General features: G+C 36.7%; 1 protein-coding gene across 1 annotated transcript; it reads left to right on the forward strand.

Moving 5' to 3' along the window:
- The first annotated feature begins 331 nt into the window (after nt 1-331).
- On the forward strand, nt 332-17,704 carry cs (citrate synthase). The gene is made up of 11 exons (XM_067370752.1): nt 332-476; nt 8,233-8,280; nt 8,459-8,566; nt 10,266-10,331; nt 10,622-10,753; nt 12,019-12,207; nt 12,336-12,535; nt 13,554-13,683; nt 13,783-13,884; nt 14,008-14,217; nt 15,773-17,704. Exons 1-11 carry the CDS (start codon nt 426-428, stop codon nt 15,941-15,943), a joined length of 1,407 nt encoding a protein of 468 aa, XP_067226853.1. The 5' UTR covers nt 332-425; the 3' UTR covers nt 15,944-17,704.
- The last annotated feature ends 1,394 nt before the right edge of the window (nt 17,705-19,098 follow it).

Raw genomic sequence — 19,098 nt, forward strand, 5'->3', positions numbered from 1 at the left:
TCTATATTTGTGTAGGTCAAGGTTCCCTTACAGTTACAAAATTAACAGAACCAGCTAAAAAAAAAAACACATGACTTTACATGAGCATATCTGTCATTCTATTTCTAGACAGGCAGTTTAAAGAACAACCTACCGCTGAACGTATACGTCTGAATAATTTATGAACGTTCTATCCTTGAGCAAACCAATTAAATGAAAAAGCGATGAGCCTCATCGCCAATCAAAATCATTTTCCTCCTTTTCAACCAATCGGAACGCGCGTCTCCGTTCCATCCTCACCAGGCCCTATCTGATCCAAACCGCGCCTACAACAGGGCCCGAGTTCCTTTTTCAACCTTCACTGCGAGCACGGTAGCGAGAGGGGCACCTTCAAGCAGGGGTCGATAAAGAACCACTTGTAATATTTATACACACATACAAGAACAATGTCCTTCCTCTCTATCAGCAGACTAGCCCCAAGGCTCCTCAGTTCAAAGGTAGGAAAGTTTTATTTTAACTTGAGTGAGGAAAACACAGACTGCTACCCGGTTAGCTTAGCTTAGCAAAGATTACCGTAGTAACGGACAGCCAGTGTTAATAAACCATGACGAACATTATTACACTTTAGGTGATTTATGTATGAAAAATATTCTGTTTATGTGTCTCCCTCCTATTCAAGTCTATATCTAAATCAGCAGCTGTGTTTTAATATCAATTGTACCTGTACAGCATTTTACACATAGACGTTCAATTGTGTTTAAACTTTCAAAACGCACTCCAAACAAGGATATTTGAGCCACAGCCCATATGAAGTTCAAGAATGAGCTGTTTAAAGATGCATACATGTCAAAGAAACTGTTTACGGAGGTGTTTCTGATATTCATGCGCTTCTGAAGTCCATCTGTGTAGTTGACGTACTTTCACAGGGCACTAAACACTTTAACCGGTTTCAGTTGATCTAATGTCACTAAAATTTAACAGTCACTTTGACTTCTGTGATCTGCACCTGTTCAGCTGTAGCCTGACAGGTCAGTGTTTTTGTTGCTTTATGAGTCTGTGGTTGATTTGACCTTCAGGATTGTCATTCATATATATATGATCAGGCTTCAATAGTTGCTAGATCATCATAAATGCACCATAATAGACCGGCTATTTCACTTACTCACTATAGTGAGTAGTTTCTCAAAAGCATTGTGAGCTAAGTTGATCCTAGAGGCCATTGGTGGCAATGTTTCTACAATGTATTTAGGCTTACAATGCTTTTGGAAAGCCCTGTTTTTCATCACTTTAGTACTATACTGTTAATAGTGATGATAAAATGTCAAGTTGAATACCCCTGGTTTAGTTAATAAAAGCTCATATGACATTATGGAGTTGAAAAACGAGCTGGAGTAGTTTTCTGAATGATGACGATGCAGGTGTAATCTATGAAGTTATGTTATCTTTGATTTGAAATACCTTGAGTGATGTGTGACTGGTGATTTTTAACATGTGACTAAGATTGTGATGAGGACAAAAAAAATTAGTGGAAGGAGTGTCAAAGAACACTTATAACTTATAGAAACCTGCACTTATCAGTATACTGTCTCAGTTGAGCTCTCATAAGACTACACAATCATCATTATTGTTGCTGTAGAGATAAAGCCAATGCCACTCTGTCTGAATGACTTTATAGTAATATAGGTTACTGTGCTCTTGTCATTCAGGGTTAATGGTCTGTTCACACCCCTAAATGACCTTTGTACACCATGGAGAGTTTCTTTGCATTCTATTCTGCTGTGTATTGCACTTATGTAATCTGCTGATTGTCAGTTCATAGGAGTGACCGAGATACATTTCTGTACTGTACTTCCTTGCATAATTTTCCGTTTTTTTCTTGGTAACGTGTTGGACCTTGTTCAGACCTTGTAGTCTGCTTTGTAAACACTTGAAGCATACTTAAAGGGTTAGTTCACTCAAAAATTATATTTCTGTTATTCATTTTATTACCCTCATGTCGTTCCAAACCCGTAGTAATATCTTCGGAACACAAATTCAGATATTTTTGATGAAATCCAAGAGTGTTTTTTTTTTTTTTTTTAAATCTCCAATAGAAAGCAACGAAATTACCACATTAAATGTCCAGAAAAGTTGTTAAAATAGTCGGTGTGACTACAGTCATTCAACCTTAATGTTATGAAGTGACGAGAATATTTTTTGTGCGCAAAAACAAAATTAATGACTTTATTCAACAAATTCGTCTCTCCCCTGTCATTCTCCTATGCTATTTACATTGTTGCAGTGATTCCAGGTTTTACGTCAGAATGCCGGCTCAGTATTGGCCGACGCTGTTCACATGAGCAGCACGACACATGCGTGTAATACTGGCGCAGGAGCCATCCAATAATGAGCCGACTTTCGGATGTAAATACGGAAGTGCTGAACTGCATTTGAGTTTGTTTTGTTTTTTTTTGTTTTTTTTTTATTAAACTTGGTATTTTTATTTTGTTTTTGTGCAAAAAAAAGTATTCTCGTCACTTCATAACATTAAGGTTGAACCTCTGCAGTCATGTGGACTATTTTAATAATGTCTTTAGTACTTTTCTGGACCTTGAATGTGGTAATTTTGTTGCTTTCTATTGAGGATAAAAAAATACCTCTTGGATTTCATCAAATAATCTCAATTTATGTTCCGAAGATAAACAAAGGTCATAAGGGTTTAGAAGGACATGAGGGTGAGTAATTATAAATTTCATTTTTTAGTGGACTAACCCTGACACTGCAGGGAAATTTGCTTGGCTATTTGAATGGATTTTTATGCAGTGTGGTACTATAAAGAGCTGTTCCTGATAAAGCATTCAGGTGGTGGACAACCTCTCCAGCATGTCCGACACAGCTGTCCACCTGTCATGTGCTTTCAGTATTGAAAAACAAGATGTCATCTAAACAAAGCAGATGGGTTTCAAAGTCATCAGAGCATTACCTGTCAGTCTTTCATACATTTTCCTTTCCTAAAGAAAGCTTACAAAGAGTCCATTGTCTGTACAGGAATTTCTCCATATGGTATTTCTAGTGATCCCTGCTAACACGTCGACTCTTGTGTCTGTTCTGCATATAGACTTGCTCCGCAGAATAGGACTAGTCACTGCAGTAGTCAGAGGCAGATTCAAAAGTCATAGAGATGTCTAAGTAGGGCTGGGTATCGTTCAAAAATTTTCGATACCGAGACGATACCGATACCTTGACTTCGATACCGATACCTAAACGATACCTTTTTCGATACCAGTTTTATAAAATCTGTTTAAACAAGATTACATAACCTCAAAAAAAATGGTTTTATATTTTAACTTTGTTGACTTTTTTTCAGACTCAAAGACTCATCTCCAGAGCCACTGCGGGGAATAAAAAAAACACAAATTAACTAAATTTACCCAACACAATAAATCAGTGCAAATAGTTTTAATAAAGTTTAGTTTTCAATGCAAAAATTAAGTATGTGAGGCTCTTTTTAAATCACTCAGCAATTGTTCTTCTTCAAAAAATTTATTATTATTAACAAGATCAAAGCGGAAGTAAGAGTGACGCAAGTTCGTTGCGTCTTTCCGTGAAATAAGAGTTATGCGTCTTTATTAAAATCAACAGATTAATGATTCATCTCTCATCCACCTGCAATTAATTTGAATGTTATTTTTTTATTACTTGGCCCGACCCGCAAATTATCCGCAGTATCAGGAGGACGCTGATACCTCTTTTTCAGCAGAATTGTTCGCGTTCTGGAGCCAGAGGCAGAGCCTGTGCTCGTGCAGGCGAACGAGCCTGTCACGAACCCGTTGCGTGTTTCCATAGACTTGAGGAACGAACGCTGATGTAAAGCTGCTGTGTGTTGTACCTGTCCATAACTAGACTATAAAAAACATTGCGTGTTCCGCTGTTTCTGCAGGCAGTGCGACACTTTTGTTTTCTGTTAACAGTATCTGTAGTGAACCGGTTGCTCACATAAACAGACGTTTCTCACCCGTCCATTCGGAGATAAACTGAAAACGAAACCGTTGATTCACTCGCCCTCTCGCACATAGGGTCTCTCTCGCGCGTATAGTTTTATATATTTAGATATAAATAACAATGTAGCGCAACGTTTCTTGCTCCTCAACGAGACAGCGAAAGCATTTCTCCGCCCCTCTCCTCGGCTCCATTCTGAGGTACCGAAATTTGGTACCGAATGACAAGACACTTTTCGATACTCGGTAGTATCGAGGCAGTTCGATCGGTACCTAAAAAGTATCGAGTTCGGTACCCAGCCCTATGTCTAAGGTTGCCAGCTGGCCAGTAGCCTGTGCACATGCACTATTCTCTGCAGCTTTTGTGATGGGGTTGTTACCTTGATGCTGTTGCCAAGGTCTTTGTTATTTAGCATACATTGTCGCATAGGATTTGTAGTTGTGCAGTTTCATTTTACTTTTTTGTGCTGGCCTTGTAGGAAAACAGCCATATTTCTCCAAATATTTAATAATGTAGAGTTTTTTTTTTAATAGAAATGCATAATTATAATCTGAATTACTTTTTTATAGTGTAATCTTTTCTATATTATATCAGTGTTTTCCCACATGCTTCCCTGTAAGAAAATTCTGTACATTTTAAAGTTGCATCAATCTAGTGCACGTTAAAAGCAAAATTTAGAGCTTTTAAGTGACCAAATTGATCAAAAAATGTCTTTGCATACTACTATTGTTTTAAAACTTAACCGTAAAATAAAGTAAAATTTCATAGTATAATAGTTATTTAACTTTTGTCAAATTACAATACTAATGTCTTAATTTTTTCACTTGCAAGAGTTAAACCCTTAATGTTTTTTTTTTTTTTTTTTTTGTGGAAAACTGCAGAGAGACTCTCGGAGACGTTTATGTTTTTGACATTCTCATTACAATTCTAGTGTCAAATCAACTATATAATTAATTTAGTTCAGATAACATGATATTTTGAGTTTCTGTTGATTAAATCAACCGCCTTCATTGTATTAACTCAAATTTTTAATTTCAATCAACTCAAAATTTAGACAACTTTTTTGAGTTAAACCAAAAATTCTAATTTTATTTGAAGCATCAATTTACTCTCAAAAGGTGATTTATTTGCTCTATTTTGATCGCTACCGTATGCATCAGTGTATATCCGAATTATAAACTTTAATCCCAGTGTTCCTGTTATAATTTGAATGTTTGTAACAGAAATTATGATACTGTGTGGTTGAAAAGACAGTTTTATACCTATACAACTGCTCTCTCTGGCTCAGTGGCAGTGCAACAGAGATCGTACTTGTCAAATCGTGCTTTTTAGTTGACGTATGCAAATTGCTGTCATTTAGGAATTTTAGATGGTTTGTGTTTAAATTAAGATCGCAATCTTTTTACGATTCATTTAGCAGCTCTACATGCTCATAGATTTAGATTGTGTGAATTATATTGCTTTTGACAGATCTGACAGTATTCAGCTACTCCAGTACAGTACTTATGTAATCGCCCTCTTCTTTGGCGCACTGGGGTCAAACTAACAGCCGCTGGTAGCCTCACCTTTCCCACAGATTACACGTCCATAGACTTGGAGGAAGGTCAGCAGTTACTTATCAGCAACAATAAATGCCTGCACATAAATTAGCTCTAAACCTGATTGGATTGTTTTTCTGGCCACACAGCTACTGTATATTATGCAAAGTGTGTCAGACTGCTCTTTATTTCTGGACAGAGAGAAATTTAGCTGTAGGGCAGAGTGACTGGTGTCTGGTGTCAGTGCACTGACTTCAGGAGTTGGCCTCCTGACTGACAATCAGGAGCCCAAAGCTGTAGGAAGTATTGGCTCTTGTTCATTAAAGTGCAACAATTTCCTGTATAATCCAGCTCAATTGCCCAGTCTTAGCCTGACCTTTCAGGTGAAAGCAAACCAGTATGTACACTGCAGCCTAGTGCTGTTTTGGAAATGAAAGAAAAAATAAGAAACGTTGCCATAAACTTAAGGTTTTTTTTTATGCACAATGTGTCAACATTCAAGGGCAACGTTAGGCTACATTCAAACTGCAAAACCTAATGCTCAATTACGACTGACTTGTATGCGCAAAAGAACGATACAAACGGGGTTGCCCGGTTTTTACCACAAAATCGACTCAATTGCTTCTCAAAACTAGTCCAAACCTAGCTCAATCGCGTTCCGTGGGGTATCCCGGTAAAAAATGCGTTCCGGGGGTTAAACGCGTTAGTGCGGTCGCTTCAACCCACGGAGTTGCAAAACAACCTGCGGCAACAGTGGAAAAACACACACAATGCGCTGTCATACGGAAGTAAACATGGAGGGCATTAACGTAAAGCATTACGCATTTATTTATAGTATGATCTGCCGCAGAAGTTAGCGAAATTATGCGCAGGCAATATGGACAAGAAAGACGATGTGACAAAAGAGCAGAGTTTTGAAACTTTTATAATACGAGCCCTCATGTTTTGTATGTATTATAGAGCTGTCTCTGTAATACTTATGAGTTCTGACACATCACTGCACTTCTACTGACTACCTCTCGCAACTGTCTTGATAACATTGGGTATGTAAAATCTTTCAAGAGTGCAGAATCGTGACAAGTGACATAAAAATCACATTAATTCCGATATGACTGTTCACACTGCGGTCGCTTTACAAAACATCTGACCTGTATCGGATTTAGTACAACATATGGAAGTGGCACAAATTGGAATTGAAAAGATCAGATTCAGTGTGGTTTGTACTTTTCACACTGTAATGGGGAAAACAGATTTGGGCCACATTTACCTGCAATGTGTACATAGTCTTAGAGAGTTTGCATCCATGTCTATATTAACTATTTAATTGTTCATGCTCAATTGTGCACTCTTTTTACATTCAAATGGTCTGCCGCTTTGTAATTCGTTAATCATTAGAAACTCAAATCAGTCAATGACACTTTTAAATGTAATTTTTTGCAAATCTCAGAAGGAACATCCATTTTTTCATACTGTACATTGTTACTAAAAATTATAGATTTTTTTAAAATGTTTTATTTTGAATTTATGTTGACAAAATAATATACAATTTTAATATTCATTTATCAGTTATCGGCCATACCATCAAAATAATCATTGGCTTATCAGTGCATCACTATTTTTAAATTTGCTAAAGAAAATGTAAGCACTGCTTCTCTATGTAATACTGGATGACAGGATGTATTGGGTTGTTTGGTGATTAGCTACTCACTAATATCCACAAATCAGAGGTGAATTACTTTTTTTAAAAGCTGAACATCTTTTTTATTTAACAACCCACAGCTAAATGCTATAAACAGCTGCCAGTTTGTGTGTGTACTGTGTAGAGGATTAATGATGATTCCAGTGAATTTTTATATTTTTTTGGAGAATCATACTCTCTTCATCTCCCCAAATGCCTTTCCAATCCGACCCAGCTTTACGTCTGAGCTTGAGTCATTCTGCAGTGGCAGTTTATCTCCACTCCTGCTGTGTGTCAATCAGACAGGGCTCTTAATCTAAAGCTATATATAGAAATGAAGGATGTATCTCAATGGAGGAAAGGCTTGGGTCATACAGGAAAAACTCATCATTCTTCCTTAAGGAATTCTGTAATAGAATTAGCTCAGATCCATACATCTGTCTCTACAATTCATTGTTCTCTTGCGCCTTGGTGCCTTTGTGGTCATGTAAAATATTGTCATTACATATGTCTTAATGCTATAATTAAATTGTATTAGGTCCTATATCTCTGTATTATATTTGTAGTATTGAATCTCATATAAGGCAATCATGATCAATGACACAGTGGAGTTTAAGACACTTCACATCTAGTTGCTCTGGATCTAGTCTTGTCTATGTAATAAGTGTGCTTTAATTATCTTGGACAGAATAAAACACCTGCTAATTGGCAGAGTTGTCATAGATGATAGAGAAATGCTTTAAATGTTATGTTCTACATGTAGTAAGCTCTGTATCACTGTAGATGTAAACTGTTTTCTGGCCCTTTGACTTCAGACCCAGTTGAAAACATTTGGGCCAGTGAAATGTACTGTAATAAGAAGCTTTGTAATTTGAATCCAAAGAAAAAGCATTACCTTGGCAACTGACGCATTTTGCATTGTGCAACTAAAGTCACCTGCCTTGCAGCTGTCAGCAGGCCTTCCGCAGCAAAAATCTCTGTTAACCCTGGTTGTGATAATGATGAACTTCCCCTGCTTTGCATCTTTCATCTAAGTTGTTATTTTCTTCTCTCTTCCAGAATGCAGCATGCATTGTTGTGGCTGCCAGAAATGTCAGCGCGTCAACGGTATGTATCTGCATCATTTCACAGCCTTGCTTTTGAAAGGTTGAGTCACTGTCACATTTCTGTGTCCACTTTTTTGAACCTCAAAATCACTTTCTTTTATAATATGTTAGGCATTTGTTAAATCTTTTAGTTAGTCAGATTCACTAACTAAAAAGTGACCTTTTTTTCCCTTGACCAGAATTTAAAAGATGTCTTGGCAGACCTCATCCCTAAAGAACAGAGCAGGATCAAGAACTTCAAACAGCAGCATGGCAAAACCCCAATCGGTCAGATAACGGTGGACATGGTGAGAGAAAACTCACTGCATTCACTGTTACTATTAATCATGTCTGTTAGATTTTTGTAGTACTTAGTCATTTTAGTTACTTGCCAATGCAACATTTAATTGTTTTCTAGTATCTATTGAGTAGTTTTAGTAGTTTGTTTTTAACAATCACAACACTGATACAGCATTCCAGACATTGCAACACCACTCACTCTCTTTTAGCAGATGGATGGCTCTTCATGCATAGAATAGTTTTTATTTTTGTCATGTATTAACTATTGTGTGAAAGCAATAAATCTGTGCTGTATTATAAACATAACACGTGCAGCGCCATGACTGTCAGGACAATGCCCTTTAATCGTGATATTTACAGCACCTTATTGCTTAAATTAATGTTTGCTGACCTTTAAACCCCAAATACCCCTTTATCAACATGAACCATGAATGTTTATTAGTTACTTGTATTTTACTGCTGATTTTTATCATTAATATTACTGAAGATGTTAATTTTATTAGTAAAGTAAATTGAATTATTAATACAAATACAAATATTGCATTTTGTCTTTCTTAGTAACTGGTACTCCTGTTTGGGAGTCATTGGCTAAAAGGGAAAGTTTAATTTCTCACCTTAATGTTCCAAACCCACAAGGCTTTCATTCATCTTCAGAACACAAATGAAGATCTTTTTAATGAAATCTGAGCGATTTCTGTCCCTCCATTGACAGCTACATACCTACCACTTTGGTGCTCCAAAAAGTTCATAAAGAAATCGTAAAAGTAATCCAAATGAATTGAGCTGAAGAGACTTGATCACTTTATATGATGAACAGATTGAATTTAGGCTTTGAGTCACATATAAACATTGATCAGTGAACATAAACAGAAGCTCAACCAAACCTGAATGACGCACAAGAACAAACCTCTTCTAGAAGCTCGAACGTACTGCGTAACACGAGAATGAACCTCATCTGTTCTCGCACATCAAGCGAACATGATTGAGCTTCTGTTTACCACAACTGATGTGTGAGTTGATGAATGTTTCTATGTGAATAAAAGCCTAAATTCAATCTGTTCATCATATAAAGCAATCAAGTCTCTTCAGAGAATTTGGACTAAACCACTCAATTTATATGGATTAGTTTTACAATCTCTTTATGAACATTTTGAAGAGTCAAAGTAGTTGTGTGGCTGTCAATGGAGGGACAGAAAGTTCTGATTTCATTAAAAATATCTAAATTTGTGTTCCGAAGATGAACGAATGTTTTATGGGTTTGGAACGACATGACAATTTTCATTTTTGTGTGAACTATCCCTTTAAATTTACCCCTAATTCAGCCAGGTTTTGTCTCATCTGACATGATGACAAGAGCAAGTGTTGCCTAACATGCCTGACCAGTTCTGTCTCACATGATGTGGTGCTGCACTCCCCCACAAACACAGTGATAGTTTTTGCCCTCTGATTGGACTACTGTTTTCTCAAGGACCCTCAGGCTGTGGTGTGAGTGCTGATGCTCTCATGGCTGTTCTTTCAGCTGAGTCATGTGGTCTTTGTCTCACTGCCAGTTGTTCTACATTGCAGACTAAACTGCATCTGAGGGGTATTATTACTCAAACATATGACACAAGAAATAGAGGCCACAGAAGTGAGATGGAGGACTCAGAAAAGGGTGTTGATAGAAGCATTTCAGTAATGTTTGAGTGCTGTTTTTCTGTTTAACAGGTTTATGGAGGAATGAGAGGCATGAAGGGTTTAGTGTATGAGACCTCTGTGCTCGACCCTGATGAGGTAAACACAACCTTTGAACTTTTATCCTTGACGCATAAAATACTTATTTTATGTTTTGAAAATGCACCATAAATGATGAAAGCTCATTATTTGCACATAGTACAGCTGTGCTGCTGTAAGCTAAAAATAGAAAGTGGTGTCATGGTGCCTTGGATAAATATACATTGGGTTAGTAGTATTTATCCTACTAACCCCTGAACTCTGTGAGTTTGAAGCTGTAGTTCTCATTGTTTACTTTATTCAGTCAAACATACTGATGCCCTCCCTGTGTTTATCGATCGCATCTTTAGGGCATCCGTTTCCGTGGTTACAGCATTCCAGAATGTCAGCAGCTGTTGCCCAAGGCTTCTGGTGGAGAGGAGCCGCTGCCAGAGGGTCTGTTCTGGCTGCTGATCACAGGACAGGTGCCCACTGAGGAGCAGGTGAGGAGGAATTCATTCATGTTCACTGCAGTGTTACCCATCAAAGAAATTCAGAGCGTAATGGAGGAAATATGGGCAGAGCCGTGACCTAGCATTTAAAGGCTTCAATATGTTGAGCCATGGTGCTCATGTGAGAAAAATGAGTTTAAGTCCAGCATGCAACATTTCCTGATTCTGTTTCCTTTCTTTTTTCCCTTTTCTTTATCGACTGTTTTTTTTTATTTTTTATATATATATAAAAACCATGCACATTGATTTTGCAGTACTTCACATATAAGTGAAACAATGTAAAATCTGTCAGTTTAAACTGCAAACCTGATTAAAGAGGCATATGTTGTATTATCTGAGATTGTTGGGGTGTTAATCACATTGTGGCCCACATTAGGCAGCCATAGACACAACTCTAAAAATATCTATTGAGAAACAAAGCGTTTTGTTGTGGCTATCTTTGCGTAGATCTTAATAATAACATTAGGTAAAGGAAAATGTACAGTCAGTCTCTATTCCTTATTTTTCCTTTTTTTCTTGAGCTTCTAGTTGTTTTATGGTCGCTCCATAATATATATATTATACACACAATTTAAAAGAATGTTTTTCCATTTAAATATACTCTAAAATATAATATATTTCTGTGATGCTAAGCTGAATTTTCATCATCCTTTACTCCAGTCTTAAGTGTCTCTTGATCCTTCAGAAATCATTGTAAATTGTAATATTATTTCACAATATTACTGTTTTGAACATTTTTGATCAGATAAATGCAGGATTAATGAGCACACAAGACTTCTTTCAAAAACATTAAAAATAGTAAAATGTGTCTGATACAGTCAAACCAAAAATTCATACATATTTGATATTTTTTATACTTTTTTACTAGTGGGTGCAGGACACTGTAGTTTATTTATGTAAGTGAGGATAGCTAAATAAAGTAAACTGTGACATATTATACCCAAACATTCTTCATACAGTGGACTACCAGCAAAATGATACAAATTTGTAACCAAAAACTATTCAGACACTTTGACCTGACCATGTTTTGCTTAAGTGTTATCTGACATAATTAAGATTATTTCTGACAGTTTATCTCTGAGATTTCGTCATATTTTATTACCATTTTTGTAAACTACAGTGAATAAACTGTATTAATAAACTGTTCAAGGTGTCTGAATACATTTTGATTTGACTGTATCCTCTTAGTATCTTATAAGTAAAAGTCTTTTTCTCTCATTTAACTTTTTTTTTTTTTTTTTTGGCTGTTTCCCCAGGTGAGTTGGTTGTCTAAGGAGTGGGCTAAGCGCGCAGCCCTTCCCTCTCATGTGGTCACCATGCTCGACAACTTCCCCACCAACCTGCACCCCATGTCTCAGTTCAGCGCCGCTATCACGGCTCTGAACAGTGAGAGCAGTTTTGCTCGGGCTTACTCTGAGGGAGTTAACAAGGCCAAGTACTGGGAGGTAAGTCACTGAAAATATGTGTTCTAGAAACTGTAAAAGTGAAATGTGTAAGGATAAACATAAGACTAAAACAACTCTTATTAACAGTAATCTAAAGCAAATTATTCATTCACTCCATTTCTGTGTAGTTTGTGTACGAGGACTCCATGGACTTGATCGCCAAGCTACCCTGCGTGGCGGCTAAGATCTACCGTAACTTGTACCGTGAAGGCAGCAGCATCGGCGCCATCGACTCGAACCTGGACTGGTCACACAACTTCACCAACATGCTGGGCTACAGCGAGCCACAGTTCACAGAACTCATGAGGCTGTACCTCACCATCCACAGGTGATGACCTACAAACTCATTGACTCATTCGTCATAAACTCCTCCTCCACTGTTCAGTTCTAGGCAGTCATTAGGAATGAGGTCAGCTTGGACTTTTAACCTTTGTGATTGCCCTCAGTAAAACTTTCCAGTTTTCTGAGACTTTTACCTCATTCTTAGGAATAAAAGCTTGTGTTTCTAGTCCTACTGGGAGACCTGAATGCACCTGATGTCTATTTCCAAATTGGATCATTCAGGCCATTAAACACCAAAAGCACAATACAATACTGTAAATTGGCTCTTCATAGGAAAAACGGCCACATTTTGAAACTGAAAATAAAGTTAAGAGAGCAGTGGTGTAATATTAAAAGCCAAAGATTTGCTGTACCTTCCTTTGAAAGACCATGCTAAACCCTGTTCATTTAGCAAGTCAACAGCATTAAGTAATTTTTCTAGTGCTGCAACGATCATTGAACAATATGTGGATTATCTGATTAATAAATAATTGATAGATTAATCAAGATAAGATGTTTAATACACAGCAATGTTGAATGGGACTTTAGACTGATGGGACCTGCAATCTACACTAGCAAAAGCAGTTATCACTTTTATTGCTGATTAAATGGATGCAATTGAAGCACATAAAGAGCCGAAACTATTTAAATTAATATTAAAAAGTCTACTATTAAATATTTTAAATCCTCAAAATCTGTGTATTTTAATTCTCTAATGACAGTTAATGGCATTAGCGCACCTCATTAACTTTTACATTTTGAAAAATTGTTTGCGCTACTTAAAGGTTTATTGATATCTCTTAATCTCCTTCTTACCACTGACTTTAGACTGTACGCATATTATTCAGTCAGCAAGAAAACACCCTGCTAGTGTACTTGTTAGGAAAGAATTGGGAAGTGAGAGAGGACTGACTTTTCTATAGAATATTCAAATGAATCAAGTCTTCCCTCATGTGGTTGTTAGTTTAGTCTACAATCTAGTTTAGTGTCTTTTGACCTTTTTGTGTGCTTCTGTTTCTCTACAGTGATCATGAGGGTGGAAACGTCAGCGCACACACTAGTCACCTGGTAGGCAGTGCCCTATCTGACCCCTACCTCTCCTTCAGTGCTGCTATGAATGGCCTGGCCGGACCCCTGCATGGACTGGCCAATCAGGTTTGAGCCTTAATGTGTTTAGTGCTGCACAAGACATATGGTTATGAAATACTAACTAGCTTTGCATTTCATTCATGCATTTCCTTCTCTGTCCTGTAGGAGGTGCTGGTGTGGCTGACAGCCCTGCAGAAGGAGCTCGGTGGTGAGGTGTCTGATGAGAAAATGAGAGATTACATTTGGAACACACTCAAATCAGGCAGAGTGCGTTCCTTTGCTATGTTCCAATAGGAAATGCATGAACATACAAAAGATGTGGTTGTAGAAGGATGAAAATATAATGGATTATTATTCACACTGATTGTTCACTTTCATGTCGTTATTCAGGTGGTGCCAGGCTATGGCCATGCTGTGCTGAGGAAGACAGATCCCCGCTACACCTGTCAACGCGAGTTTGCCCTCAAGCACCTTCCCAATGACCCCATGTTCAAGCTGGTAGCTCAACTCTACAAGATCGTACCTAATGTGCTTCTGGAGCAGGGCAAGGCCAAGAACCCCTGGCCCAATGTAGATGCACACAGCGGAGTCCTGTTGCAAGTAAGACACCAGAAATCAGCCGATAATACATATAAGGCTCATTGACGTGCATATTTTTGTGTGAGGGTTTTCAAAAGTACCGACTTCGGTACCAATCAGTACTGAAATTTTAAAAATGTGATGTTTTGAGCGCTGTTTAGTGGATTCGTGAACACCTCTTATTGGCCATTGTGTTCACACGCTCAACAGATATGTCAGCGGACTGGTCCGCGATGGACGCCTGCTTTCAAACGCTCGCATGTGTATCTGTGCAAGTGCTCGGTGAAGAGCATCATTGACTATTTACAACATATTTTTGAAGCATTGATCTTTTTAGCAATCACAGACATATCCGATAAACCCATGAACACAATGGCCAATCATAGGTGTTTATGAATCCGTGCTCAATGTCACATTTTTTAAATTTCAGTACCGACTTTGTACGCATATACTGTACAAAGTACAAAATGTAAAAGTGAAGAGGAGAAGAGGTGTGCTAATGCCATTAACTGTCATTAGAGAATTAAAATACACAGATTGAGGATTTAAAATAAAATATTTAATAGTAGAATAATAATATTAATAAAAATAATTATTTTGTTTTATCTTAAACCCCCAAAATGTCAGGTGGTGCAACTGTCTGAACAAATTAACAGACTAAGAAAACTATTTCAAATGGTGTCTTAATAATAAAAAATGTATGGTATTTATGGTATCATTTTAGGTTTGAAACCTTTTTATATAAACAAATTTTATAAATATCAGTAGTTTTAAAGCTGTAGAGATAATTGAAATCTTTTGTCAAGTAATTTGTATATTCTCAAATGTCAGGGTGGCACAACTGCAAACATGGCTCTTTTATTATGAATTGACACGGTAATAACAGTAAACATGATAATGCATCATCTAGAGGACCCCAAATGATGAAAAGGTTTATATCTCTCTCAAATACTGGGGAAAAAAAACTGCTAATTTTAGTATGGGTAGGTTGGTACACTTTCCATGTCAGGTGGTATAACTACATCATATATACATATAACTATTTGGTTGTACCGCCTGACATAAAACCATTCAACAAATAAATTTAAACATTTTGAAATGTTATTTAACAACTGAAACTTGTTTAAACACATTCATGACTCAAAAATATGCATTACATCACTTTTTAAAAGATTTTTTAAAAAACACCTTTTTTAAAGCTTTGCTTGTCAGTGACCCATAAATATGATTAAAAGATGATCTGTGGTATTTTAGTACAGATCTGTATCATTTTTGTCCAGTGCCTCTAAAATATCTTGTATTATTTATATGTAATGTATATTAAATATATAACATTTTTATATACACTTTAAAATATAAACCTTTTTTTTTAATTTTACAATAATATACAATATAAAAAAACAACTAATATAATTATTTATATTATTAATAAAATTTTATTTAAACCTATATTTAACCTTTATCCCATTGAATATTTGGCTGCACCTTTTTCCACTTTTTCTTTGTACAGATAACATCGATTTTTCTGTTTTGCTCTGTTGAAATCATCTCATATTTCTATTCTTGTGTTTTGCAGTATTATGGCATGACTGAGATGAACTATTACACTGTGTTGTTCGGCGTATCCCGGGCTTTGGGCGTCCTCGCCCAGCTGGTGTGGAGCAGAGCGCTTGGCTTCCCTCTGGAGCGTCCCAAGTCCATGAGCACGGACGGACTCATGGCACTTGTTGGGGCAAAATCAGGCTAGAGGGGGAGAGACCATGCCAGCGGAGTGAGAACAGGAAGGGGAGGAGCTTAAACTATTAGAAACAAGCCTCCGGGCTAAGGGATTTAAAGAGACAGTACACTTTTAAATTTCATCTAAAAAGGGCCTTTATTAATATTAAAACGTCAAGATTATACATCCCATTTACACACTTATTAGTTCTCAAAAGCACATTTACAGCTACTTTTTTCACAGGAAATGTGTAGACACATTACACAATCATCACTTGTTATTGCTCCTCTTCAGTTTTCCCGCATTTCTTGCCAGTTTTTCAGACCATCTGACCCGCTTGAATGATGCAGCTATGGATGTAGTGGGGTGGTTTGATGGAGAAGGGTGTGTTATTATCCAAGAACACAGCCGAGAGCAATCTTCCCAGAAATCACTTCTCTCCTATTTAAACTAAGAATGACTATTTAATACTAGTTAGTTCACCTAGTATGTAAATAAACCCTTTATCCTCAGCTGTCACACAAACTATTTCAGTTTTAGTCTTGTACTTTTACTCTCCCGAGATCAGATGTTCACTTGAGCCTCTGTTTGTATGAGGAAACGAATCGTCAAAGTCCTGCTCTGAGCCTGTCCGATAATTCGACAGTTTGACGAGGCGTTCCTCTAGCTAACATCAGGTTTCTCCTTGTAAGAGCACTCCATGGCGGCAAAACGGTCCTCTCTCAATAGAATTGATTCTATGAGTTCAGTTCAACTTGGGAAGCTTGTATATTTGTTTAAAAGGGTACTGCCCCTTTAAGTTATCTCTCATATTGCTCTCTGACTTCAACCAATCGTCTTCATCTTCCTGTCTGTTGTTTGGATGCACATGTGGTGCCCTTTTTATTTAAAATAACCAGTCCTTCCAATTTTTTTTCTCCTTTATTTCATCAGTGGACATACTGGCTTTGATTTGTCATTCACACAAATTTTTGTAGTCGCAGGTGATTCGCGTACCAACTTGAGAGCAAGTAGAATTTGTGGCGTTTATTTGTACGTTCATCCAAGAGCGTTCAAAATCTGCTAACATTTTACCTGTTTAGAGATTTAGTTTCCTTTTTTTCCTACAGTGTTTTGAAGAACGATGTCTTGTATAAAGAGAGAAGCTGTCATTTTGTGTAGGTATACATAATTTGTGGTTTTATTTATTCATGTAAATATAGTTTGAATGTATGAACTGCATATCAAAACAGTGTCTCACCATCCCTGTAAGTCATCAAACTACTTACTATAACGATAACCATCTATAATGACTCCCTTAACTCTTTATTTTAAATAAACTATAACTTTAATATAATTTAAAACATGTCTTGTACATGAGATCGTCTGCTGTGGCGCACATGGGTCTTGCTCTCAGGTTGTTTTTTGGATAATCTAGCAGCTATTTAGGCTAGTCAGTCCATAAGCACTCCAATGGCACTTTTCCCCATCATTGTTTTCTTTGCGTATAACCCCACTCATCTAATAGCTTGAGAATATTTGTCTGGTTTGCCGTGCCCTTTTCCAGTGTGACTGTTTTCATCATGATGTAAGTGATTGGGTTATGCTCAGTCAGGTTAATTTAAATAATGAGGTGAATATGGAGATAATTGGTTGAAGTCAGATCCATCAGGGAAAAATGGGGAGGGGAACAAGAGAATGGGGTTCAAATGAGTCTGGATTGATTGGGGGGAAAATAAGCTTAGGTAAACAAAAAAGAAAAAAATGGGAAAACTTGACAAAAAGAGAAAACCAATAAATGTTTTTAACAAACACTTGAGGATTTTTCTTCTTTTCAACATGAAACACTTTCACTGTCTTTTATATGCACAAGATTATTCATATATTAATCAAATTTGGTCATATTCTACCATTCAGCTGTCCATAATGTAATTGCCAATGTAAACATATTAACCCAAGCCAATATTCTGGTTACTAGAAACACAAATAAGGGATACTCATTTTTATTTTTTTTGTGGTTCAATGAAGAGCCTTTAATGTCCAAAAACGTTTTTACATCTCACAAAAGGTTCTTCAGATTCTAAAATTGGTCCAATTAAAGGTTCTTTGTGGAACTTCTGTCATTGCTGAGCTGGTATATCGCTTTATTCATATTTTTTATGTAATTGGAATATCTACTATAGAAATAACCATTAATATTTGCGCATGTTCAGCTTAAAGTAAATCTGTAAGACCTTCGTTAATCTTCAGAACACAAATTAAGATATTTTAGTTGACATCCGATAGCTCCGTGAGGCCTCCATATAAGCAATGTCACTTCCTCTCTCAAGATCCATAAAGGTACTAAAAACATATTTAAATCGGTTCATGTGAGTACAGTGGTTCAATATTAATATTATAAAGCGACGAGAATATTTTTGGTGCACCAAAAAAACAAAATAACGACTTATTTAGTGATGGCCGATTTTAAAACACTGCTTCAGGAAGCATCGGAGCACAAATGAATTAGTGTGTCGAATCTGCTGTTCGGAGCGCCAAAGTCACGTGATTTCAGCCGTTGGCAGTTTGACACGCGATCCGAATCATGATTCGACACACTGATTCATTTGTGCTCTGATGCTTCCTGAAGCAGTGTTTTGAAATCGGCCATCACTAAGTCGTTATTTTGTTTTGGCGCTCCAAAAATATTCTCGTCGCTTTATAATATTAATATTGAACCACTGTACTCACATGAACCGATTTAAATATGTTTTTAGTACCTTTATGGATCTTGAGAGAGAAAGTGTCCATTGCTCCCTATGGAGGCCTCACAGAGCTATCGGATCTCAACTAAAATATGAAGAGTTTGGTTCCAAAACGCAATAACTACATTTTGATTAATTTGAGTAAAAAGGTGTTTTCTTTACCAAGAAAGTGGCAAGATGAAAACCACTATTTTCTGTTTCAGACTTTCACATAGCATCTTTTGGTAATTAAAACATTAAAAATTCAAATCTACATTTTAATTTTTAAAAGTTTATTATAAAAACGTATTATTTTTTTCCCAAAATGCAATAAATCCATTACACTGTATTTTTCAAAATGCAATTAATCCATCAATATAAAAGTTATTTTTCAAATTGAAAATACACAACAAAGAAAGTTAATTCACATATATGACAGAGTCTAAACTTTGCCAATATTTATCTTATATACAGACATTTTAC

This window comes from Chanodichthys erythropterus, chromosome 20 (assembly GCF_024489055.1).
Source record: "Chanodichthys erythropterus isolate Z2021 chromosome 20, ASM2448905v1, whole genome shotgun sequence".
Lineage (NCBI taxonomy): Eukaryota > Metazoa > Chordata > Actinopteri > Cypriniformes > Xenocyprididae > Chanodichthys > Chanodichthys erythropterus.

Coding starts and splice junctions, on each gene's coding strand:
- cs (XM_067370752.1), top strand. CDS start 426: ATGTCCTTCCTCTCTATCAGCAGACTAGCCCCAAGGCTCCTCAGTTCA. Junction 8,567..10,265: donor GTCAGATAACGGTGGACATG/GTGAGAGAAAAC, acceptor TCTGTTTAACAG/GTTTATGGAGGAATGAGAGG. Junction 13,684..13,782: donor TGCATGGACTGGCCAATCAG/GTTTGAGCCTTA, acceptor TCTGTCCTGTAG/GAGGTGCTGGTGTGGCTGAC.